Raw genomic sequence first — 26,647 nt, forward strand, 5'->3', positions numbered from 1 at the left:
TACAGAGACATAAGAAGAGAAGATAGTGTCCCACTACTGTTGTTTCTAACAAGAAAAGAGAGTCCTTAAATGTTATGGGCAATGCCTGTGAATAGTCTTCATGTTGTTTTGACTACGCCCTGAGCTATGCAGAAAAAACTATTGTGGATCATATCTTCGGCATCCTGCTTCAGGACTTGGGCGGTGGCTTTATGTTGTACTTTCATTGTGCACATTGACATAAAACAACAGACCAACACACACAACTTAATACTCGTTTTCCTCACATTTAGCCTCACAAACAGGAAACTGCGTCCAATAAGGGATTGGTAAACAACTCATCACCCAAGTAGGAACCTGTTAGGTCTGTATCAGGAGAATGTCACTAAAGAATGTTACTGTTACAGAAGATTTTCCCACTGGACATGGCACCTGATTCCGTTGATGACATATACGATGGCTGCAGAGACGAAGCCTTTCAGAGGGTGGATGACTACTACCTCCCACATGAGAAAAACACCACCACTAACTTCAGAAGAGCCTGGGACATAGCAGAGAAACATGCATCCATTCCAACAGATGGTCTGCAGAAAGTGCATTCCGTCTCTATGTATTTGTACACAAATAACCAACCCCAACCTCCTTCTGAATCCATCTACATAGACTTCAACAAAGCAGTTAGACAAGGCAGGTATGGTTATGGAACATCATTCCAGTACCATTCCCTGCACTTCTATCTGACTGACGCCATGCAGATTCTCAAACGAAGTCAAACAACATGTTGGACCACCTACCGTAGAACCAATGTGTATTTTGATCAGGATGTTGTCGACAAAGAAATGCGCTTTGGTTATTTTGTCTCAAGTTCTTTACATAAGACTTTATACGATTTTGGAGACACATCCTGCTTTGAGATCAACACATGTTTTGGTGTTGACTTGACATATTACTCTGCATATGCAAACGAGGGGGAAGTTTTGATTCCTCCCTATGAGGTATTCAAAGTGACCAACATCCAGACAAAGTCAGCAGTCAGTAACCTGTGGTGTAAAGTCGTCTACACTCTAAAGAGCACTGGGAAATGGAAGAGTGACCTGAATTGTAAAGCAATAGATACAGGCTACTGCTACATGAAGCTACTAACTATGTTCCTTGTCACAATAGTGTTCATATATTTACAACACTAAAATAGTGATTTTGTCAGACAGTATAGGCAGCAGCTCTATAGAGATGAGATGATGACATGGAATGACATACTGAAGTCATAAAATAAAACCAATGTAACAGAAATATTTAATTAAAGTCATGTGAATAAATGTTGGTTAAAACGTATTAAGTGATAACAAGTAATGGTCAGTCACTACCATCATGGGACTTTTACTAAGAGTTTTATCATGTGTTACATCATTTAACCTACATAACGCATAGTGTATTGTTTAAAAAATAATACAACTATTTTTTATTGTCAAACTGAAACCAAACCAACCTCAAAAAGCACTAATCGCTCAGCACTACCTCCTATCGTGGAACCAAAGTGTATTTTGATCAGTACAAAATATCAGTTTCGGTACCTTGACTTTGAGCACTATAGGCAAGAAAATAGGTAGAGATTAATTTGGAGCGACGTCCTGCTTTGAGATCTCCACATGTTTTGGAGCTGACATATCATATTACTCTGTATTTACAGGAGAGAGAGAAGTCATAATTCCTCTCTATGAGGTATTCACAGTGACCAACATCCAGAAGAAGTCACCAGAGAATAAACTGTGGTGTGAAGTTGTCTACACACTAGTGGCCACTGTAGTTTGGAAGAATTGAACAGCTCATACAGGCAACATAATGCTCTTTAATTATGTTCTGTATAGTACTGATCATCCCATCACCAATGTACAACGGGAAGTCATCTGAAACAAAGATTTCTTTCTCAGCTCTCAGGTGTAATGATCCTGTTAAATGGTTAATCTCGCATTACTTCCTCAGATTAAGAATACGATTATTTTTGTGAAATAAAAAATTGAATGTGATTTGTAATTTGATTATATTTTCAGCATGTGCCCTCCAGCTTTTGATAAATACATAAAAAAATGGAGCATGATTAAATCCCATGTCCTATGTATCCACTACCTGTACATCAATTATAAAGATATGAATTTCATCTCACTTCAAGAAAATGTGTCTGTTCTTAGGTCATAATTAGAATGAACTACAAATATATTTAGATTTAAGGAAAGATTCAATGATATAGACAAAGGTAACCTGAAGCTTCATTGACTGTGCAGTTGGGCATCAGATTGCTATAGCATATGATGTGGTTAGCTGATCAATTTATGTTCCATATCTATCCAGGAGTTGTGAGATCTGGCAGGCGACTTCAATGTAGTCAGCCTGGAACGTAGCCTACCTCATTAGCGGGGTTGGATGAGGGATGGGAAGGGACTCAGTTACCAAGAAGCTTTCAGCAGCAATCATGTTGACTAGCAGAGACAACAGAGGTCATTGGGTGGCAGTGAACTGTCATAACATCTACTGTCTATTCACAGGTTAACTGTCATAACTATCTACTGACTAAACGGGTTCTTTTGACAACTGTTTGCACTGAACTCAGCCTTATGATGACTGTGTCACACCTTCAAGACAGCCTCAGCCTTGATAGCAGGGGGTTTCTGAAGGTGGAAGATCACAAAAGTTACCTTGTTAGTGGGAAAGATATAAACAGAAGTCAGAAGTCACTCTGATGATTGACTGATGACTGGTATCGTTCCACATTTGATCAAATTAATAATATTTCATGAAATATTTAAATGGACAATAAGGATATTCTATTACATTCTATTGTGTGTACTTGTGTGTTTGTGCGTGCCTGGGGCTTTAGTGTTTGTGGTTTGAAGGGTACACTACTGTGTGTGCACAAATAACTAACCCAAACCCATCTACCTTCACTATATTTGAACAAAGATAACTAATCCAAACCCAGCTCCCTAGACTGTGTTGGAACACAGATACCTAACCGAACCCCATCTACCTAGACTGTGTTGGAACACACAACTAAACCCATCTATCTAGACTGTATTAGAACACACAACTAAACCCATCTACCTTGACTGTATTTGAACACAAATAACTAACCCAAACCCATCTACCTTTACTATATTTTAACACAGATAACTAACCTAAATCCATCTACCTAGACTGTATTTGAAGGCAGATAACTAACCCAAACCCATCTACCTAGACTGTATTAGAACACATAACAAAACCCATCTACCTAGACTGTATTAGAACACATAACTAAACTCATCTACCTATGTCACGTTCTGACCATCGTTCGTGTGTGTTTTCCTTGTTTTAGTGTTGGTCAGGACGTGAGCTGGGTGGGCATTCTATGTTGTGTGTCTGGTTTGTCTATTTCTATGTTTGGCCTGATATGGTTCTCAATCAGAGGCAGGTGTTAGTCATTGTCTCTGATTGGGAACCATATTTAGGTAGCCTGTTTGGTGTTGGGTTTGGTGGGTGATTGTTTCTGTCTTTGTGTTTGTGGCACCAGATAGGACTGTTTAGTTTTTTTTTCTACATTTCTTGTTTTGTAGATTGTTGTATTTTCATCTTTATTAAAGATGTACAAAACTAACCACACTGCATTTTGGTCCGCCTCTCTTTCACCAGAAGAAAACTGTTACAACCTAGACTGTATTAGAACAGAGATAACTGTTGTGTCTTTACTATCATTAAATTGTTTGACAGTTTTATCAAAGATTCCCTGTAATTAGTATAACGCGATCATGTAACTGTAATTAACTAGGAAATAGGGGTAACCAAGGAAAGTTTTCAGATTACAAAGTTATAATTTCCCAATATAACCTTTCAGATATTTTCATATCTGATCAACAGTCTTCTGATTAATGATTTATTTATTTTATCTCACGTTAGTCTCATTCCAAACATCGTAAATTGTTGGTTATCTGCACGAATCCAGTCTTGACTATGAGTCATCCATACATCAATAGTCTTAAATAATTGATTTATTATTAAGTAATTCACAGAAATGCATAAACAAACAGTAAATATGGTTACATGAAATGATAGAATGTGCCCGGTTGTCGTTCTTCGCGTTCAATGATGCCGAATTCCTAGCTGCAGACTAGTAATTAGTATGGAAAGACTTATTCTTATTCTGTCGGTATCGATAGTCTAAGAGTTTTTACCACGTGGTATGGTTAAAAGATTCAGCAATGGTCTACAACCTTTGTCCTCTTCCTAATGGAGAAAAACATGGTCTACTGATAATTTCTCAAAGTGTGGTTTTATCCAGAATGGCAGAAGAGGGCTGTCCCAGGATGTCTGACCCTAACTGGCCTAGGGGGAGTCCTCTGATTTAGTTCAAATCAAAAGGGAATTGTATTTTACTTCATTAAACAGTTCTCAATAATCTTACACCATTATTCAACCAGTATCATCCTCACTCATTCATCTTATACAACAATTAGATGTAAACCTCTTATCTGAGACTATTATATAAACAGCGTTATGGTGATGTGACCACACCGTCTCTCTTGAGCTTCCCAAGTTGTTCCAAACGCACCAGTTCGTAGCTGGATTCTTCACCGATCTTTTATACTTTCTCTGGAACATGAAATGTGTTCGTACCTCACGTTCTGTGAGGTGGAAGGATTTCCTTTGTCTCCATGAAAACCACTCTCTATAACTGTGTGTCCATGAGGCAGGGTCTTCCTTAGGAATTTACAACCTCACTCTGCCCACAGCAGTCTGGTTGTAGAAGCAGAGAGTGGGGGATGGTGCTCAATGTACTCAAAGAGGGCAACATCATGACATAACTAACACAAACACATCTACCTAGACTGTATTAGAACACATAACTAAACCCATCTACCTAGTCAAATGCTCCCTAAACCAGTTATGCGAGCAGGCCTTTCTAATTGACCTGGCCCGGGTATCCTGGAAGGATTATTGACCTCATGCTGTCAGTAGAGGATGCCTGGTTGTTCTTTATAAGTAATTTCCTCACCATCTAAAATAAGCATGCCCCTTTCAGTAAATTTAGAACTAAGAACAGATATAGCCCTTGCTTCACTCCAGACCTGACTGCCCTCGACTAGCACAAAAACATCCTGTGGCGTAATGCACTAGCATCGAATAGTCCGCGCGATACGCAACTTTTCAGGGAAGTCAGGAACCAATACACACGGCGAGTTAGGAAAGCAAAGGCTAACTAGCTTTTTCAAACAGAAATTTGGGTACTGTAGCTCTAACACCAAAAAGTTTTGTGACACTGTAAAGTCCATGGAGAATAAGAGCACCTCCTGCCCACTGCACTGAGGCTAGGAAACACTGTCACCATCGATAAATCCACGATAATCGAGAATTTCAATAAGCATTTCTCTACGGCTGGCCATGCTTTTCTCCTGGCTACCCCAACCCCGGCCAACAGCTCTGCACCCCCCGCAGCTACTTGCCCAAGCCTCCTTCGCCCAAATCCCGATAGCTGATGTTCTGAAAGTGCTGCAAAGCTGCAAAGAGCTGCAAAACCTGGACCTGTACAAATCAGCTGGGCTAGACAATCTGGACCCTCTATTTTTGTTGCAACCTCTCTTTGGTATCATGCGAGATTCCTAAAGATTGGAAGGCTGCCCCTGTCATTCCCCTCTTCAAAGGGGGTGACACTCAATACTAAAACTGTTAAAAAATCTATATCCATCCTGCCCTTCTTCGAAAGTCTTCGAAAGCCAAGTTAACAAACAGATAACTGACCATTTCGAATCCCACCGTACCTTCTCCGCTGTGCAATCCAGTTTCCGAGCTGGTCATGGGTGCACCTCAAGGTACTAAACGATATCATAACCGCCATCAATAAAAGACAGTACTGTGCAGCCGTCTTCATCGACCTGGCCAAGGCTTTCGACTTTGTCAATTACCGTATTCTTATCGGCAGACTCAACAGCCTTGGTTTTTCAGATGACTGCCTCGCCTGGTTCACCAACTACATCTCAGATAGAGTTCAGTGTGTCAGAGCCGGTTGTCCGGACCTCTGGCAGTCTCTAGGAGGGTACGACAGGGTTAAATTCTCGGGCGGACTCTTTTCTCTGTATAAATCAATGATGTCGCTCTTGCTGCGGGCGATTCATTCATCCACCTCTACTCAGACAACACCATTCTGTATACATCTGGCCCTTCTTTGGACACTGTGTTAACAAACCTCCAAACGAGCTTCAATGCCATACAACACTCCTTTTGTGGGCTCCAACTGCTCTTAAATGCTAGTAAAACTAAATGCATGCTCTTCAACCAATGTTGACGTTCCTACTCGCACAAACGTGTTGGAACATGACATTAATGTTGGAAATGCTACACCTATCAATAACACCCATATCGTATCAAAGCTTCCAAGAGGAAGATAATGAGGGATGAGGTGAAATATTTGTTGGAGAATGACCTGGCTACGCCAAATTCAAGCCCATGGAGTTCTCCTTGCATTCTGGTTCCTAAACCTGATGGTACATCCAGGTTATGTACGGATTATCGAAAGGTAAATTCTGTCACAATGCCAGATTCGTTCCCGTTACCCAGACTGGACGACTGTATCGACACTATTGGTGCTGCTAAGTATGTAACTAAGTTGGACCTCTTAAAATGTTACTGGCAGGTTCCGTTAACTTCACGTGCTTCTGAGATTTCTGCCTTTGTGACCCCAGACAACTACCCACAGTACACAGTCATGGCTTTTGGGATGTGAAATGCACCAGCCACTTTCCAACGACTAGTTAACTCCGTATTAGCTGGCGTTCCTAATTGTAGTGCATACCTTGATGACCTAGTGATTTATTCGTCTGAGTGGTCAGATCATGTTGACTCTCTAAGGGTAGTATGTGAACGGTTGGCAGCTGCTTCTCTAACCCTGAACTTGGCAAAGTGCAAGTTTGGGAAGGCTACTGTTACCTATCTCGGTAAAGAGGTTGGCCATGGACAGTTGCGCCCTGTTGATGCCAAGGTCTTGGCTATAACTGCATTCCCTGCACTGTTGATGTCATTTACTAAACAGCCTCCAACAGTCTACTCAGCAAACTGGATGCAGTCTATCACAGTGCCATCCGTTTTGTCACCAAAGCACCATATACCACCCACCACTGTGACCTGTCTGCTCTAGTCAGCTGGCCCTCGCTACATATTCGCCGCCAGACCCACTGGCTCCAGATCATCAGTCTTTGCTAGTGAAAGCTCCGTCTTATCTCAGCTCACTGGTCACCATAGCAACACTCACCCATAGCACGCAGGTATATCTTACTGGTCATCCCCAAAGTCACCTTCCTTACAGTTCTCTGCTGCCAATGATTGGAGTGAATTGCAAAAATCGCTGAAGTTGGAGACTTATATCTCCCTCACTAACTTTAAGCATCAGCTATCTGAGCAGCTTACTGATCACTGCAACTGTACCGCAGCCCATCTGTAAATAGCCCATCCAACTACCTACAATTTGTTAGGTACGCTATCCTTACTAATCAAATAGCATATCATTACAGCAGTTGGTTGTATGTACTGGTATGTTAGCTGGCTACTGAACATTAGTTGGCTACTAATACGTCAAACTTGACAGTATATTAGCTATATGCTATCTAACTAACTACCCAACATTTATTGACTTTATTATTCACGTCATGCTTAGCTTAGCTACGTGGTATAGTCATTGTGTGTTCTCAATGGACATTGTTAATGAAGTTGTAAGATGTCTAGCTAGTTATTTGTTAGCTATGCTAACAAGTTAGCAAGAAGTTGCCAAGAAACTGCATCAACTTCTAATAGACAAGCGAAGCGTTAGTACACTCAACTGAAAGGATACCGTTCATTTACAGTATACTAAAATGAAATTATAGTATGTAGTATGTAATCATTAAGTATGTAGTATACAGTATGTAAGTATGGGTATTCGAACACAGCACTGGTTTCTTATTGAAATGAACTGTAACCTTGTACTTCCTTCTTTCAAGACGGAAATGAATAACATCGATAAAAAGAAGGCAATCACCTTTTCTGTTATTTTTCTACTAGTTTTGATGGTAATATTTGCTTTGATCTTAGGCATTCCCCATTCAAATGTGAGATTTTACATTTTAATAAAAAAATAAATAAAAAAATTGAATAAAAAAATTTGAATTGTTTGCTCCTACAGTAGATCAGTGTTCCCAAACTGTACTACGGGCTGCCATAAGTCTTATACATTGAAACCTTTCTAAAAAAATAACTGTTACAGGATGGAGAAACTTAGAATGGAGGGATTCAAGATGGAGGGATTCAAGATGGAGGGATTCAAGAGATTCTACCTCTAGACATGGTTCGTTCTTCTGTTGATGACGAATATGATGGGTGCAGAGGTTTAATGTTATGGGCGGTTGAAAACATGTACCTCTTCGATGAGTTAAACACTAATCCTCAATTCAATACATCCTGGAACATAGCAAAGCCACACGCTATACAACATGGAGACAGTTTGAATACAGAGCATTCTATTGCGATCTATTTGTATACAAAAAACAAACCAGGAACAAATTCCAAATCGATCTATCTGGACTACAACAAAGCAGTTTAAGAGGGCAATTCTGCATATATGACAACATCATTCAAGTACCATGCACTGCATTTCTACCTGACTGATGCCATTCAGATTCTTAGAGAAAGACAAGAGACATGTAAGGAAACCTTTCACAGAACCAACAAGAAGTTTGATCAGAGTGTTCTCAACCACGAGATCCGTTTCGGCACCTTCGCCTCAAGCACTTCAAGATCCGACTTAACCAACTTTGGGAATGTGTCTTGCTTTAAGATCCACACTTGCTTTGGTGCTGAGCTAACTTCTTACTCAGCCTTTCCTGAAGAGAGAGAAGTTTTTATTCTGCCATATGAGATTTTTGAAGTCACCAAAATCCAGAGAAAGTCACTAGTAAATAACCTGTTGTGTGAAGTAAACTAAAGAGCAAGGGAACAGACACTGATCTGAATTGCAAATACATTTTCAGTGGAGGAGAATCAAACATCATCAGAGCATCAGATACAGGCTACATTATTATGTTGATAACTACTGTATGTTACTGATCATTACCACCTCTGCCAATGAGAAGTAGCCTAATCTGACACAACAGCTGCCCCAGCTTCATAGTGTAGAGATCCTGGCCTTGTTCCAGGTCAGCTACATTGCAGACGCATGCCTAATCTCACACCTAGATAGGCTTTTACCAAATCAACTAACCACATCATTTAGAAATCGGATGCCCTACAGTGATGTCGATGACCTGGCACACAACGCTTGATTGATGCAATGCAACATCTGCAATGAATTCCGCCTTCACTGCAAGCCCTGTTATGGCTTGATTTAACCTGCAATGATTGCAAATCATTCAAATCACCTCATATTCTTGACTGTCGTGCCTTATGGCTGTACAAAGAAATGACACGTCAGTACTGGCTTTAAAGCTTGCTTCACATTACATGGTTTACAAAATCCTACAGTTGTATTACCTTTCACACTATGCAAGTCTTGACAGGATTGCATGTGTCCCATCATGTCTAATCTGTAATGTATTATATCAGACAAACTGACTCAATTGAACCTAAGGTCAGTTCGTAACGGGTTGTAAGAATAACAAGAGTGAGGAGAAAATACAACTTGGAGGGCTCTCTGAGGCTGAGTGAGAGGGTTGGGTGAGAGAGCACTGAGAAGGGTTAGTCGTTAACTTTGAGAGCTCTCTGAGGCTGAGTGAGAGGGTTGGGTGAGAGAGCACTGAGAAGGGTTAGTCGTTAACTTTGAGAGCTCTCTGAGGCTGAGTGAGAGGGTTGGGTGAGAGAGCACTGAGAAGGGTTAGTCGTTAACTTTGAGAGCTCTCTGAGGCTGAGTGAGAGGGTTGGGTGAGAGAGCACTGAGAAGGGTTGGTCGTTAACTTTGAGAGCTCTCTGAGGCTGAGTGAGAGGGTTGGGTGAGAGAGCACTGAGAAGGGTTGGTCGTTAACTTTGAGAGCTCTCTGAGGCTGAGTGAGAGGGTTGGGTGAGAGAGCACTGAGAAGGGTTAGTCGTTAACTTTGAGAGCTCTCTGAGGCTGAGTGAGAGGGTTGGGTGAGAGAGCACTGAGAAGGGTTAGTCGTTAACTTTGAGAGCTCTCTGAGGCTGAGTGAGAGGGTTGGGTGAGAGAGCACTGAGAAGGGTTAGTCATTTCCTGTGTTTTTGAGGTCACTGGCCATACCCCTCTCAGAGTAGGAGTGCTGATCTAGGATCAGTTTGGCCTTTTAGATCATAATGAATACGGTTATATGGACAAGGGATCCTAGATCAGCCCCTGAGCTCCGTACTGCTCAATCAACCAATCACAACCAGCAGAGAGAGTGGGAGGAGTGGGAGGAGGACACAAAACATAGATGAATGATACAGCTACAGTAACAATCCTAAATACCATGCAGCCTTTTCATGGGAGGGATATTCTGTCGGTTTCATTAAGTACATTGTTCATCTGACAAAACTGGTTTGAGAGACTCAGTCAAGCATAACCGACACAGGTTGATAACACTATAGTCTGGTATGTGATTCTACCATGAGACTAAACACACTGGCCATGTCCGACTCCCCATACTAACTAGTAGGCTGATGAAGATGAGGAAATACAATGTTTTACACTATGTGAAGAGTCATTTCAGCCTTTTAATGTTGTTATTTATTTTATTTCTCCTTTATTTAACCAGGTAAGCTAGTTGAGAACAAGCTCTCATTTACAACTGCAACCTGGCCAAGATAAAGCAAAGCAGTACGACACAAACAACAACACAGAGTTACACATGGAATAAACAAACATACAGTCAATAATACAATAGAAAAAGTATATATACAGTGTTTGCAAATGAGGCAGGATAAGGGAGGGAAGGCAATAAATAGGCCATAGTGGCAAAATAATTACAATATAGCAATTAAGATTCTTAATCTAGTGTAATTCACTACATGCTATTGAGGAAGATAATTGTCACTTCAGACCCAGATTATAATTAGCTGATAATAAGATAAGTGGATAGACTGTAGAAGACACATTCTCATTAGCATGCTGTACTAGGCTCACCCATACTATTTGTTGCTTATTGCATACATTTTATCTAGACTACATTGTAAATAGCGTAGTAATAACCAGACAGATAACCATGTAGCGTAATATTAATGTAAGAGATCCAGCCGGCTCATCAGGCTCCATTCTAAATAGTATGTAGTATGATCAGAACACAGTAGTTTTAGTCAGTTGTAGTCAAGACAGATGTCAGACACGGTCCAGGTGGTTTGTCTATGAGATCCGGCCGGCTCACCAGGCTCCATTCTAAATAGTATGTAGTATGATCAGTACACAGTAGTTATAGTCAGTAGTAGTCAAGACAGATGTCAGACACGGTCCAGGTGGTTTGTCTAAGAGGCAGGTTGACAATAAACATCAAATAGTACAACAATCAAGGATATATTTTAGTCATTGACCTTTTATTAATTGATCTGATAAAGGGGTTTTCATATTCATATGACTGTCTCACACCTGCAAATGGGCCACATACTTATTTAGAAGTTGGATTCTAGGGAAATAAACATTTTAAATAGATGGTTGACAGATCCTTCAGTTTAGGTAGGCTGCAGTGACATGGAGCATTCTTCACAGTTACCAGAAGAGGGAAGTATTTCACTTAACCAGCTAAAGGCCTGATTGACAGAGAAAGCTCAGACTAGGGTTATTCAAATCCAGTCTCACACAGTGGGGATCAGTATGCCGATAAAGGTGTTCCATAGGGATCAGTTCAGTGATTTGCCTAAATTCAACACATCTGTTCTTCCAGGTCGGTTAAATTAAAAACATGCCTGCTCCAGGACCACGGTTGCCTACAAGGTGCAGTACTTCCCAACCCTCTCCTCTGGGTTCACCAGACAGGCACACCTGCATCAATTAGTCAAGGGTTTGATGGTTAGTAGAATGAATCAGGTGTTTAGGACCACTGAAAACCAAACACACACTAATGTACCCAGAGGCCTTTAGTTAAAAGACACAGCTCATTCTGCACAACAGCCAGAAGAGGGCAGTATTTAACTTCCACAAGCTAAAGGAATGATTGGCAGACTAAGCTCTGACTAGACAAACCCCTTTCTGCAGCACTCCAGGACCAGGGTTTTCTACTACACTGTAGGTGAAGTACTTTCCAACCCTCTCCACTGGGTTCACCAGACAGGCACACCTGCATTAATTTGATGCACTACAGGGCTTGATGGTTAGTAGACTGAATCAGGTGTGCCAGTTTAGTGCTAAAACCAAATCAAATCAAATGTATTTATATAGCCCTTCGTACATCAGCTGATATCTCAAAGTGCTGTACAGAAACCCAGCCTAAAACCCCAAACAGCAAGCAATGCAGGTGTAGAAGCACGGTGGCTAGGAAAAACTCCCTAGAAAAAACCAAAATGTGAAATGTCTGATGGTCCCTGAGGAGAGGGTTGGGAAACCCTGGACTGGGGGCCTCAATCTTCACTTTAGTGCTGCTTTCCATTATTCTGGGTGATTGATTGATTAAAGTGGTATATTGGCTATTAGTATTCTAGACCTGAATCAGTCCCTGATTAGAGGAGAACGATGATGATGAGGTTTAATAAGGGTCTTTCTGTACTGTTACTATGGGAAACCTTTTCTCAGTATCAGCAGTGGTGTTGCTGGTGCTGGTCATGTCCACAAATAGATCCGTATGAAAGAAGTGTGACCAAACCATTCTTAGAAGCCATGTGGTGTTTCCTGCCTGTGTGGGTGTGTGTGTATATGTGTTAAAAGGTGACCTGTATTGATCTGTGTGAACACACATCCCTCTACAGATATGTCTGCTGGATTAGATGCTACAGTATCTATATAGTGGCTGGACTCCAGCAGCTATGTTCCCAAACAGTAAGGTCACCTCCAATTAGTCTCAATCTGTTGCCTTACTTTACTTGTCTCATTTCCTTGTCTCCTTTGCTTTGTTACAATCAAAGATCAGAAAGACCTCACCATATGAATGCAATGTGATGGAACTCTATTCATCTTCCAGGTCTCTCACATCTCAGTCTTAACAAAGGAATGGAACCCTGTCAACCTACCAGGTCTCTCACAGCTCAGTCATAACAAAGGAATGGAACCCTGTCAACCTACCAGGTCTCTCACATCTCAGTCATAACAAAGGAATGGAACCCTGTCAACCTACCAGGCCTCTCACATCTCAGTCATAACAAAGGAATGGAATCCTGTCAACCTACCAGGTCTCTCACATCTCAGTAATAACAAAGGAACGGAAACAACCATAACCAGCAGTATTAGAATATTGGGAAACTGTCTAAATCATACCCTGGACACTGGCATGAGAGACCACTGAAAACCAAACACACACTGATGTACCCAGAGGCCTTTAGTTATTTGACACGTTTCATTCTGCACGGCAGCCAGAAGAGGGCAGTATTGAACTCCACAAGCTGTAGGTGCAGTACTTTCCAAACCTCTCCACTGGGTTCACCAGACAGGCACACCTGCATCAATTAGTCAAGGGTTTGAGGGTTAGTAGACTGAATCAGGTGTGTCAGATTAGAGATAAAACAAACATGTTGGGAAACCCTGGACTGGGGGCCTCAAGGTTCACTGTAGCACTGCTTCCCTTTATTCTGGGTGATTGATTTATTAAAGTGGTATATTGGCTATTAGTATCCCAGACATGAATCAGTCCCTGATTAGAGGAGAAGGATGATGATGAGGTTGAAGGGTCTTTCTGTACTGTTACTATGGGACAACCAGGCTTGGACCGCTGCTGAGGACCATTACAAAGAAAAAGGAAAACTGTCTAAAAACTATTCCCTGGCAATCCAGGTGTATGTGAATGCAACATCCAACGTTTACAAGTCATTCAACGCTGCCACTCGTACCCAAAAGGAGAGCTACAAAACTGCGTTCAAGTACCACTCCCTGCACTTCTTTTTGGCCAATGCCTTACGAATGCTGAACAAGAACAAGAACAACAAGAATAAGACTTTCCAAACCTTCCGTGGATCTAAAGACTCTTTCGAGGGTGTCCAATATGAAATGCGATTCGGACAGTTCACCTCGAGCTCTTTAGACAAGAAAATCGCTGGTGAACGCTTTGGAAGTCGCTCCTGTTTTGAGATCACCACTTACCTTGGTGCCCCACTGGGGGAGTACACATCTCAGATGGCTCATGAGAAGGAGGTGCTGATTCCTCCCTACGAGGTGTTCAAAATTACAGAGGTGCTGAAGAGAACAGACAAGAAAGACCTCTGGTGTGATGTCGTTTACAAACTGGAGAGTACTAAGAAAGAAAAAAGTGACCTGGATTGCAGTTTGTTTAAGCAATTCCAAGGAGAATAAAATTAAACCAACAACACAGCTTTTCTGCATGCTGTCAAATTATGACATTTTGTGTTCTATTGCAGATAACCCTTAGTTTCCCCATCCATTGTTGCTCCCTCCCACAAATGTAGGAAATATGATTGTCAGATCTGTCCTGTTATAAATGTTGGCCACATTGTTTGCTTAGATTGATAAGATTTCTTCTGCCAGTGAATTGGCGTGTGTGCATTGCAGCTTTTGTTAAAACCAGTAAAGAAAAGCATTCAGCAATATGATATTTCCTGTCCTATTTATCCACTTCCTGTACATCTGTTATAAAGATATCAATTTCAGCTCACTTGAAGAAAATTTGTTCTCAGTTTTAGAATTAGAAATGGCTACAAAGATATTTAGATTTAAACAAAGATTCAAAGATTTCGACAAAGATAAATAAATAGTTGTAGAAATAAATTACACTTTTTAACGGCTTCGAAATAAACTTTATGCATGGAGGGATGGAGAGCGGTAGCAGGGTTAGTAGTTTCCTGTGTCTGTGAGGTCAGAGCCCTGTACTGCACAATCTATCAACCACAAGAAGGACAGAACGGTCTCATTCCAGGCCAACTATATTGCAGTTGAGTTGCACGCAGCAACCAATGGGCAAAAGATTCCTATACCACACGATATGGTTAACGGATGTGTTAAACACCTGAGCTCAGCACTGCTCAATCTATCAACCTCAATGAGGAGAGAGCGGTCTCGTTCCAGGCCGACTATATTGCAGTCAGGCTGCACACAGCAACCAATGGGCATTCGTTTGCTATATCAAATGATGTGGTTCGCTGATATGTTAAACACCTATCCAGGTGTTGTGAGTTCTGGAAGGCGACTTCCATGTAGTCAGCCTGGAACATGGTCAACGTCATGAGGGGGGTTGGAAGAGAGATGGGAAGGGACTCAGTTATCAAGAAGCTTTCAGCAGCCATCATGTTGACTACCAGAGACAACAGAGGCCATAGGGTTTGCAGTGAACTGTCATAACTACTTACTGACTAAACTGGTGCTTTGACACTACTATAAAACACAATATATCTAAGAGATGGGAATGATAATGAATATCTTATAAGGTAATGATAACACCTGCACAGTTACTGAATTACATTTATCGTGGTCAGGTTGTTTGTGTTGTGGTTGTGGTTTGCATTAAACTCAGTCTGATGATGACTATGTCACACCTTTGAGAGGGCCTCAAACTTTAGTGTTGGTTCTTGCCACCTATGTTATTGTCACACCCTGATCTGTTGCACCTGTCTTTGTGATTGTCTCCAACCCCTTCCAGGTGTCACCCATGTACCCCATTATCCCCTGTGTATTTATACCTGTGATCTCTGTTTGTCCATTGCCAGTTGGTTTTGTTCATCATACCTACCAGCGGTTTTCACCTTGCCTATAGGTCCTGTATTTCTATTTTTCCCGGTTTTGACCTTTATGTCTGACCTGACCCTGAGCCTGTCTGCCGTCCTGTACCCTTGCCCCACTACTCTGGATTACCAACCTCTGCCTGACCCTGAGCCTGTCTGCTGTCCTGTACCTTTGCCTGCCAGTGTTCGATTTAATACACTTTTGTTACTTCAACACTGTCTGTACCTGGATCTTAACTCCAAACGTGATAGTTATTGTTTGGTGTGAAAATGGCATACAATTGTCAAGACAGCACAAACAGATCTGGGACTGAGGCTTGGAAAGAGCTAAACAGCAGTGAGAAGTTATGAGTGAAGTCACCCTGGTGACTGACTGGTATCATTCCATATTTAGCTAATGTGATATATTTTAATAAACAATGAAGATGTTCTATTTTATTATATTCTGTTTGATTCAAAATGCTAAAATGAAACTGTGGTGTGAAGTCGTCTACACAGTAGTGAGCACTGCAGTTCAGAGTGACGTTAAGAGAGAAAATGTCTGCTCCAAGCTGTTGCGCATGCAAAACGCTGCTGGCACCCAGTCATACAATGACGCGATGTGATCTTTCTCGCTAATTTTTCAAAATAAAAGCCTGAAACTATGTCTAAAGACTGTTCACACCATGGGGAAGCCATAGGAAAATGAATCTGGTTGATATCCCTTTAAATGGAGCGAAGGCAGGCAATGGAACAGAGAGCTTTCAGGAAAAACAGCACTTCAGGATTGGATTTTCCTCAGGTTTTCGCCTGCAATATCAGTTCTATTATACACACAGACAATATTTTGACAGTTTTGGAAACTTTAGAGTGTTTTCTATCCTCATCTGACAATTATATGCATATTCTAGATTCTGGGCATGAGAAATAGGCAGCTTAATTTGAGTATGTTTTTCAACCAAACATCAAAGTACTGCCCCCTACACTCAACAGGTTAAATTACTATACAATATTCTTGCAACTAATAGAATGTTATATATATATATATATATATATATATATATATATATAGGGGATACAATCTTCTCAGATATGCAGATTTTGCTATGAGGAGGCAGAGTCATTAGATAATTTCTTATGGTACTGTTCATATGTAGCTCGTTTTTGGTCACAGGTCCAGGAATGGCTGAAGAATTGCAACATTTGCCTAGAACTAACGCTGCAGATAGCAATACTGGGTGATTTGAAAAGCCATAGTCAATTAATCAATAATATAATAATTATTTTAGCAAAAATGTTTAACTTAATTTACAATCTGTAGAAGCTATTTGAATAGAAATATTCAGTACTTTTGTGAAACATCACAGCACAGTTGAAAAATATATGGCACATAGAAATCCAAAATGGATGGTGTTAAGAGATAGATGGGAGGGGTTGAATGGAGCTGAAGGGTGGGACTAATAACAAGATAAGGTAGCAGTTGTAAATCATAACTTGTTCTCAACTGGCCAACCTGGTTGAATAAAGGTGAAATAACAAAAGATAAGAACCAATGTAAAACATACGGGTCTGTAAAATGTATATAAGTTCAGAGATTTTAGCACAGTTACAAATATAAATCAAACTGGATGGACATCATAAATAGAGAAAGGACAAAAAAATATATATAACTATTGTAAAATAGACTGTGTCTTTAAAATGTGTATAATATTGTGGCGAAATTATCCACGGAGCCGTCACTGTGCGCTGCCACTTTAAGAGCGCATGAGCAGTAAGGAAGGAGGAAATAAAGTAGTTTATAAAGTATTAAACTCAATCATCGTTGTGATCGCTCTACGTCGTGGTTATTTTTGTTTGGGGCCGCGCCGGTTATGGATCGCATGGATTAGTAGCAACATTGTTGTGAAGCTTTAACCTACAAACCAACAAACCATCGGACAGTCAGACAGTACACCGTCATGCCTGAACACCACAGCTAAGATCTCTCTTGTTTCCTTTCTTTCTTTCTCTTCCCTCTATCGTTCCAGTGCTTTACCCTGCAACAGAATCTCTATTTTCCTAATGCACTTCCCATTGAAGATCATTGGAGCTGGACTATTATTGCCCTGCCAGAAGTATTTGGGTGGACATTTTAGTTAAAAGGGGGGTTGCTTGCAAGTTGTGTATTGTTATTTGAACTGTATTGAGGTGGGGTGTACTAAGGACATGTGGCCGAGAAGATTGTGGACATTTTTTAAGGCCTTTGTGTCTATGAACACCCCCCACATTCATACCCTCTGCACTCCTCCACTGGAAGATAATACAGATTATTGAAAATCCTATGACTGGGTTCTTTCTGGTATGAAGTTGCTGTTCAATTGCTCTGCCATTATTATTATTATTGTATGAGGTATTCTTGGTGGGGTTACCCCTGTGATGTGGGTTTTATAGGGTGTGTATTCTCTTTTCTCTCCACTGGCTTTCAGGTAAACAGGCTACACTCTAGGCAGTCTCTTCTGCTGATGTGTGTGGGTCTGGTAGTGGTACTCTCTCTATTCTACTCTTTTCCTATGGTTAATACCAGCCTGGCGCCCGAACAAAGTCTTTCTTTACCCCTCTCTAATAAATAACGCTACAATATGTGGAAGCCTAAGTGTTATTGTTTGTTTACTCCAATTGGGGGAAGGGTGGTAGGGTTTGCGGGGAATAGAGGTATATTTAAAAAATATATATGTCTATATCTATATACTGTTACATTGGTGCCGTGACCTGGATCACTGGTTGCTGCAGAAAAGGAGGAGGTCAAAAGGGGGGTGAGTGTAACGGATGTGAAACAGTTAGCTGTGGTGCGCATTAAATAGCGTTTCAATCGGTGACGTCACTTGCTCTGAGACCTTGAAGTAGTGGTTCCCCTTACTCTGCAAGGGCCGTGGCTTTTGTGGAGCGATGGGTAACGATGCTTCGTGGGTGACTGTTGTTGATGTGTGCAGAGGGTCCCTGGTTCATGCCCGGGTATGGGCGAGGGGAAGGTCTAAAGTTATACTGTTACATATGGGTATGAATACTTTCTGAGGGCACTGAAGACCTTTTAAACAAATGTTTCAAGTGAGAATAAAGCAGGTCTGATTCTGAAAAATAAATACATTTTTGCAAAAAAAGTTATGTAGTTCCAGTAGTTAGCTACATGACAAACAAGTAATTAACGACTGAAAACACTACAAAGCTTTGCATTTTGTTAGACTACCACCAACCCAATGGGCACAGATGTTAGTTCAACCTCTAGTTGACAACTCAACCAAATGTAAATCAAAACTAACAGTGAATTCAATGTGAAATCAACAACAAATGTCATTGGATTTAGGTTAAAAGCTGGGTGATAAAAATATGAAACGCCCTTACGTTGATTACTTTTTGCAAATCCAATCAGTTATCCAGGGTGATTCAACGTCATCACATATTTTTTTGTTTTGAAATCACGTGGAAACAAAGTTGATTCAACCAGTTTTTGCCCAGTGGGGAACAATTGCTAAATTTTGTTCAGAACGGAAACACCACCTATAAATATGTTTAACCATTTACTAAAGAATGAATAATTCAAGTCTTGGTGATAATAATAAATAGTTAATCACTGTCTGTTGCCCACAACAAATGACAGGATGTTTCAAGGCTATCCACCAATAAGAAGGAGACTTGAATTGTGTCTTTAATGGCACCCTATTCTATATATAGTGCACTACATGGGGAAACAGGGTGTAATTTGTGACACACTCTTGTAGACCAGACAGTTTGGTGTAACATCCTCTTCATCCCTTGTTCATTCCGTTTCGTGATATTTATTCTTTTATTCAGTGTTTTTGTCCTAGAAATGTAAGTGATTTGTCAATCCAAACACAAGTCATATTTGAATAAATGAATTAAGCTGATGCTGTGTTTGTTTATTCATTTGGGTTTAGTCATTGTGTGTTTAATTATACTTTTACATACTGTTCTCTAAATCGTAACAGAACTATAATTGGTTTCTCTTTTTGTTCTCTCTCTGATATTACCTTCATTTTCTTCTTCCTCTGCTATGGCTCATTCTGAATCCTAGATTCAATCCATAGAGCAGAAGATCTGCGCTATAGTGCTATTGAAATGGAAAGTTAATTTTCAATGAAGCTGACATATGTAGAGTTTACTGTGAATGCAGTCTTCACAAATGCAGGAACATTGCCTTTGTATTGCGTTATAGCGCAGATCTTCTGCACTATGGACCGAATCTAGTACGTGTGAGAGAATGGAGGAAGTTGTGTGCACTGTAGGCTGCTGTGTTTTACTCAATGTTGTCATGGTGATGTTAAACCACTTTCTCACAAATCCAGTTGAGTTTCCTGTCACATGACAAGTCATTCCTTTAGAGGACTCTGATCTTCCCTTATCTCAACACAGTCCTCCTCACCATTTTTCTGCTTGGCCCCCACAATTAGCAGGCTGTGGTTTATTTATACCAGTGCCTACAGGGTTAATTAAAAACAGTCAGATATCATGGTTAATACCAGTACCTACAGAGTTAAAACCAGTCAGATATCATGACTAATACCAGGACCTACAGGGTTAATAACAGTCAGATATCATGGTTAATACCAGAACCTACATGGTTAACAACAGTCAGATATCATGGTTTACATGTTACTTTATAGCCCTTTAAAATGTATTAAATACAAAATTGTCCTTATCAATCTACACAAAAAAAAAACATAATGACTAATCGAAAACAGGTTCTGAGAAATATTTGTAAATGTATTGAAAATAAAAAAACTTTATACTTTATTTACATAGCTATTCAGACCCTTTACTTCCTAGAGATGGCCACCCGGCCAAACTGAGCAATAGGTGAAGGGCCTTGGTCAGGGAGGTGACCAAGAAACCAATGGTCACTCTGACAGAGCTCCAGAGTTCCTCTGTGTAGATGGGAGAACCTTCCAGAAGGACAACCATCTCTGCAGCACTCCACCAATTAGGGCTTTATGGTAGAGTGGCCAGACGGAAGCCACTCCTCAGTAAAAAGGCACATGACAGGCCGATTGGAGTTTGCCAAAATGCACCTAAACGACTCTCAGGCAATGAGAAACAAGATTCTCTGGTCTGATGAAAACAAGATTGAACTCTGTGGCCTGATTTCCAAGCGTCATGTCTGGAGGAAACCTGGCACCATCCCCATGGTGAAGCATGGTGTTGGCAGCATCATGCTGTGGGGATGTTTTTCAGTGGCAGGGACTGGAAGACTAGTCAGAATCGAGGCAAAGATGAATGGAGCAAAGTACAGAGGTCCTTGATGAAAACCTCAGACTGGGGAGAAGGTTCAACTCTCAACAGGACAACAACCCTAAACGCACAGCCATGGCAATGCAGGAGTGGCTTCGGGACAAGCCTCTGAATGTACTTGAGTGGCCCTGCCAGAGCCCGATTGAACATCTCCTAATAGAACTAAAAAAGCTGTGCAGCGACGCTCCCCATTCAACCTGACAGAGCTTGAGAGGATCTGCAGAGAAGAATGGGAGAAACTCCCCATCCAACCTGACAGAGCTTGAGAGGATCTGCAGAGAAGAATGGGAGAAACTCCCCATCCAACCTGACAGAGCTTGAGAGGATCTGCAGAGAAGAATGGGAGAAACTCCCCAAATACAGGTGTGCCAAGCTTGTAGCGTAATACCCAAGAAGATTCAAGAATGTAATCCCTGCCTAAGGTGCTTCAACAAAGTAGTGAGTAAAGGGTCTTAATACTTATGTAAATGTGATATATTTCAGTATTGTATCTTGATTGATTAGGGAAAAACCATTATAACCAATTTTAGAATTAGGCTGTAACGTAAATGTAAATGTTGGAACAAGTTAAGGGGTCTGCACTGTATATCACTCAATAGCCATTGTCAATGTTAAGATTTATAGTTCACTATGTAGCATAGCATGTAGGCTGTACACTAATATCCAATCCTAAACACACAGCAGCCGGCCTGTAGAATCTTGGTCTTCCATCTGCAGAAGAGCACACACCCACACACACGCACGCATGCACACACGCACGCACACACACATACTTACATCACTAATGCTGACAACTGAACCAAGTGTAAATCTCAACTAGATGTTGAACTGATGTATGTGCCCAGTGGGATGATTTTACCAACTGAGAGACTCTGTCAAAACTTCACTAGTGTTGATTTATTATATGGTATTAGTGTTTGTCTGGTTGTGTGTGTGTGTGTCACAGGAGGTTGGTGGCACCTTCATTGGGGAGGATGTGCTTGTGTTAATGACTGGAGCAAACAGGTGGACAACAGCAGAATGAAGGGTTGGATCATAAATAACCTTCCAAAAACATTAAAAGAGGAAGAAAGATGTCAGGAAACAGAATGGACAAGGGATGGAGACGTTATACACAACAGTCTGGTCTTTAAGGGTGCATCCCAAGTGGCATCCTATTTCCCTATGTAGTGCACTATATAGAGAATAGGGTGCCATTAAGGACACATGTCAAGTCTCCTTCTTATTGGTGGATAGAGCCTTGACACATCCTGTCACCTGCTGTGGTCCACAGACAGAGAACAGAGAGGGAGAGGGTGTTGACCCCATTCATTACACACCATGCATGAGTGTGTAACAGTCAGGTCCTCTGGTGCTTGGTGTTGCCATTGGTTACCTGCACGTTGTCCATTGTACAGTGAAGGTTGTGAGTCATTCTCACCTTTCATTAGCATTGTTTTTGTGTGTGTGCGTGTGCCCTCTCAGTATCCAATCACATTCAATCAGGAAGCTGGTAGACCTTGTTAATAAAAGACAATTGTTCCTTTTTTTATTCAAAAGTGACTTTGTTATTCATATCACTAAGGTGATAAGCATTGGTTAATAATTGGTCCCACTTTTTTTTACTAAGCATAAGTCTATGGCAAATCACATGACATGTTTCTAATAAAACCAATGAAAAATAATTTTACAGAGTACAGTATGTCTACATACTCTCCTCTAAATCTAAACACAACAATTATTCATATTATTTTTGCTCTCTTCCTCACTCTCTTAATTTTCTTCCTCCTCTGTCTCTCTCTGACACTAAGGCTATATCTCAATTATTTTTTCCTAGATTCCTCTCCTACCTCCTCTCCTCCTTTCAACCCTATTAGAGAAGGTCCAAGGTCAGTCCCCTTGGATTCTGTTCTCCAATGTGTTTTGAGACAGAGTCTCAATTTCACCTCTATGTTGAGTTCATCTCTCACTTTAACCAGAAAGTGGAATCATCACTTCGTCAGGCTAGGGTCTTTTTTTCTGAATTTCCGCCTGACTGACGTGCCCAAAGTAAACTGCCTGTTACTCCGGCCCAGAAGCCAGGATAAGCATATAATTGGTACCATTGGATGGAGAACACTTTGAAGTTTGTAGAAATGTTAAAATAATGTATGAGACTATAACACAATAGATATGATAGGAGAAAATCCAAAGAAAAACCAAACAGAATGTATTTTTTTTTGAGAGCCCATGCTCTTACAATGGAAGGTATAGGGTCATATACAAATCCAGCTCATAGATTGCAATTCCTATGGCTTCCACTAGATATCAACAGTCGTTGTTCAAGGTTTCAGTTTTGTTTCTTCCCAAACAAGGAATAATTTTGAGTTGTAGTACTGGGAGTCAGAGTTGGAAATCAGTCTGGTGCGTGACGAAGAGGACGCGCACCTGCTAATTATGCTTTTCTATTGTTTTAGTACTGGGAGTCAGAGTTGGAAATCAGTCTGGTGCGTGACGAAGAGGACGCGCACCTGCAAATTATGCTTTTCTATTGTTTTAGTACAGGGAGTCAGAGTTGGAAATTAGTCTGGTGCGTGACGAAGAGGACGCGCACCTGCTAATTATGCTTTTCTATTGGACATACTACTTTCCGTATGAAATTTTATAGTTTAATTACATTTTAGGGTATCTGAGGATTCAATAGAAACGTATTTGGACTTGTTTTAACAAAGTTTAGCCGTAGCTTTTAGGATTCCTTTCTCTGCATGTTGAACGAGTGGATTACTCAAATCGATGGTTCCAACTAAACTGACTTTTTGGGATATAAAGAAGGATTTTTATCTTGCATAACGACCATACATGTTGTAGTTGGGACCCTTTGGATTGCAAATCAGAGGAAGATTTTTTAAAAGTAAGTTAATATTTAACTGATATTTGTGATTTTACAAAGCCTGTGCTGGTTGAAAAATATTTTGATGTGGGGCGCCGTCCTCAAACAATTGCATGGCATGCTTTCGCTGTAAAGCCTATTGTAAATCAGACAATGCAGTTAGATTAACAACAATTTAAGCTTTTAACCGTTATAAGATACTTGTATGTACCTAAATGTTTAATATCCATAATTTTTATGATTATTTATTTGAAATGCGCACCCTCCAATTTCCCCCGGAAGTTGTCGACAGGTGTCCAGCTAGCGGGATGCTTAGCTTTATGTGATAACCATTCAGGACCAATTCCAACTATTAAAATAATAACTATATATGTGTGTGTGAGTGAGAGAGAGACTAGATCTTCTGCACAGATTCTAACAGTAAATCTCAGAAAGACCAAAATAATGGTGTTCCAAAAAAAGGTCCAGTTGCCAGAACCACAAATACAAATTCCATCTTGACACAGTTGACCTAGAGCACACAAACAACTATACATACCTTGGCCTAAACATCAGTGCCACAGTTGACTTCGACAAAGCTGTGAATGTTCTGAGAGACAAGGCAAGGAGGGCCTTCTCTGCCATCAAAACGAACATAAAATTCGACATACCAGTTAAGATCTGGTTAAAAAGACTTGAATCAGTTATAGAACCCATTGCCCTTTATGGTTGTGAGGTCTGGGGTCCACTCACCAACCAAGAATTCACAAAACGGGACAAACACCCAATTGAGACAATGCATGCAGAATTCTGAGAAAAATATCCTCCTTGTACAATGTAAAACACCAAATAATGCATGCAGAGCAGAATTAAGCCGATACCCGCTAACGATCAAAATCTAGAAATTATCCATTAGAATCTACAACCACCTAAAGCGAAGCAATTCCCAAACCTTCCATAAAGCCATCACCTACAAATAGATTAATCTGGAGAAGGATCCCCTAAGCAAGCTGGTTCTGGGGCTCTGTTCACAAACACAAACAGACCCCACAAAGCTCCAGGACAACAACACAATTAGGCCCAACCAAATCATAAGAAAACAAAAAGATAATTACCTGAGACACAGGAAAGAATTATCAAAAAAACAGAGCAAACCAGAATGCTATTTGGCCCTAAACAGAGAGTACACAGTGGCAGAATACCTGACCACTGTGACTGAACCAAACTTAAGGAAAGCTTTGACTATGTACAGACTCAGTGAGCATAGCCATGCAATTGAGAAAGGCCGCCGTAGGCAGACCTGGCTCTCAAGAGAAGACAGGCTATGTGCACACTGCCCAAAAAATGAGGTGGAAACTGAGTTGCACTTTCTAACATCCTGTAAATGTATGACCATATTAGAGACACATTTCCCTCAGATTACACAGATCCACAAAGAATTTGAAAACAAACCAGATTTTGATAAACTCTCATATCTACTGGATGAAATACCACAATGTGCCATCACAGTAGCAAGATGTCTTGTGGCAACAGGTCACACAAGGGCAACTAGTGAAGAACAAACACCATTGTAAATACAACCCATATTTATGTTTATCTATTTTCTCTTTTGTACTTTAATAATTTGCACATTGTTACAACACTGTATATATACATAATATGACATTTGACATGTCTTTATTCTTTTGGAACCTCTGTGAGTGTAATGTTTACTGTTCATTTTTATTGTTTATTTCACTTCTGTATATTATCTACTTCACTTGCATTGGCAATGTTAGCATGTTTCCCATGCCAATAAAGCCCTTGAATTGAATTGAGATAGAGAGACACAGAGAGAGAGACACAGAGAGAGAGTGTTTGTTACTGTGGGTTATTGTTATACCACTTTCTCACATATCCAGTCATGATATTTGTGACAATTTTCATCATTCCATGTCTTTACAGGGTCATCTTGTCCATAGTATATCTCAACACAGTCCTCTTGCCCATAATCATCAGGCTGTCCTTTCCCCCAGTACCTAAACAACACAGAGAACCAGACAGTCAGACACTGTGGTACCAACATTCTCCTCAATTATAGACATAGTCCTATGTTTTAAAGACACACTCTGTAAGATGATCATACCAGGATAAGCATATAATTGGTACCATTGGATGGAGAACACTTTGAAGTTTGTAGAAATGTTAAAATAATGTATGAGACTATAACACAATAGATATGATAGGAGAAAATCCAAAGAAAAACCAAACAGAATGTATTTTTTTTTGAGAGCCCATGCTCTTACAATGGAAGGTATAGGGTCATATACAAATCCAGCTCATAGATTGCAATTCCTATGGCTTCCACTAGATATCAACAGTCGTTGTTCAAGGTTTCAGTTTTGTTTCTTCCCAAACAAGGAATAATTTTGAGTTGTAGTACTGGGAGTCAGAGTTGGAAATCAGTCTGGTGCGTGACGAAGAGGACGCGCACCTGCTAATTATGCTTTTCTATTGTTTTAGTACTGGGAGTCAGAGTTGGAAATTAGTCTGGTGCGTGACGAAGAGGACGCACACCTGCTAATTATGCTTTTCTATTGGACATACTACTTTCTGTATGAAATTTTATAGTTTAATTACATTTTAGGGTATCTGAGGATTCAATAGAAACGTATTTGGACTTGTTTTAACAAAGTTTAGCCGTAGCTTTTAGGATTCCTTTCTCTGCATGTTGAACGAGTGGATTACTCAAATCGATGGTTCCAACTAAACTGACTTTTTGGGATATAAAGAAGGATTTTTATCTTGCATAAC

General features: G+C 40.5%; 2 protein-coding genes and 1 pseudogene across 2 annotated transcripts; all 3 read left to right on the forward strand.

Annotated features, from left to right (window-relative positions):
* The first annotated feature begins 371 nt into the window (after window positions 1-371).
* LOC139403163 (ecto-ADP-ribosyltransferase 5-like) lies at window positions 372-1,714 on the forward strand. Its single transcript, XM_071146867.1, has one exon. It carries the CDS (start codon window positions 372-374, stop codon window positions 1,164-1,166), a length of 795 nt encoding a protein of 264 aa, XP_071002968.1. The 3' UTR covers window positions 1,167-1,714.
* A 6,268-nt stretch (window positions 1,715-7,982) lies between these two features.
* Window positions 7,983-9,078, forward strand: LOC139403155 (ecto-ADP-ribosyltransferase 5-like; annotated as a pseudogene).
* A 4,666-nt stretch (window positions 9,079-13,744) lies between these two features.
* Window positions 13,745-14,383, forward strand: LOC139403156 (ecto-ADP-ribosyltransferase 5-like). The gene has a single exon (XM_071146859.1). It carries the CDS (start codon window positions 13,745-13,747, stop codon window positions 14,381-14,383), a length of 639 nt encoding a protein of 212 aa, XP_071002960.1.
* The last annotated feature ends 12,264 nt before the right edge of the window (window positions 14,384-26,647 follow it).

This window comes from Oncorhynchus clarkii, unplaced genomic scaffold (genome assembly GCF_045791955.1).
Source record: "Oncorhynchus clarkii lewisi isolate Uvic-CL-2024 unplaced genomic scaffold, UVic_Ocla_1.0 unplaced_contig_7924_pilon_pilon, whole genome shotgun sequence".
Taxonomy (NCBI): domain Eukaryota; kingdom Metazoa; phylum Chordata; class Actinopteri; order Salmoniformes; family Salmonidae; genus Oncorhynchus; species Oncorhynchus clarkii.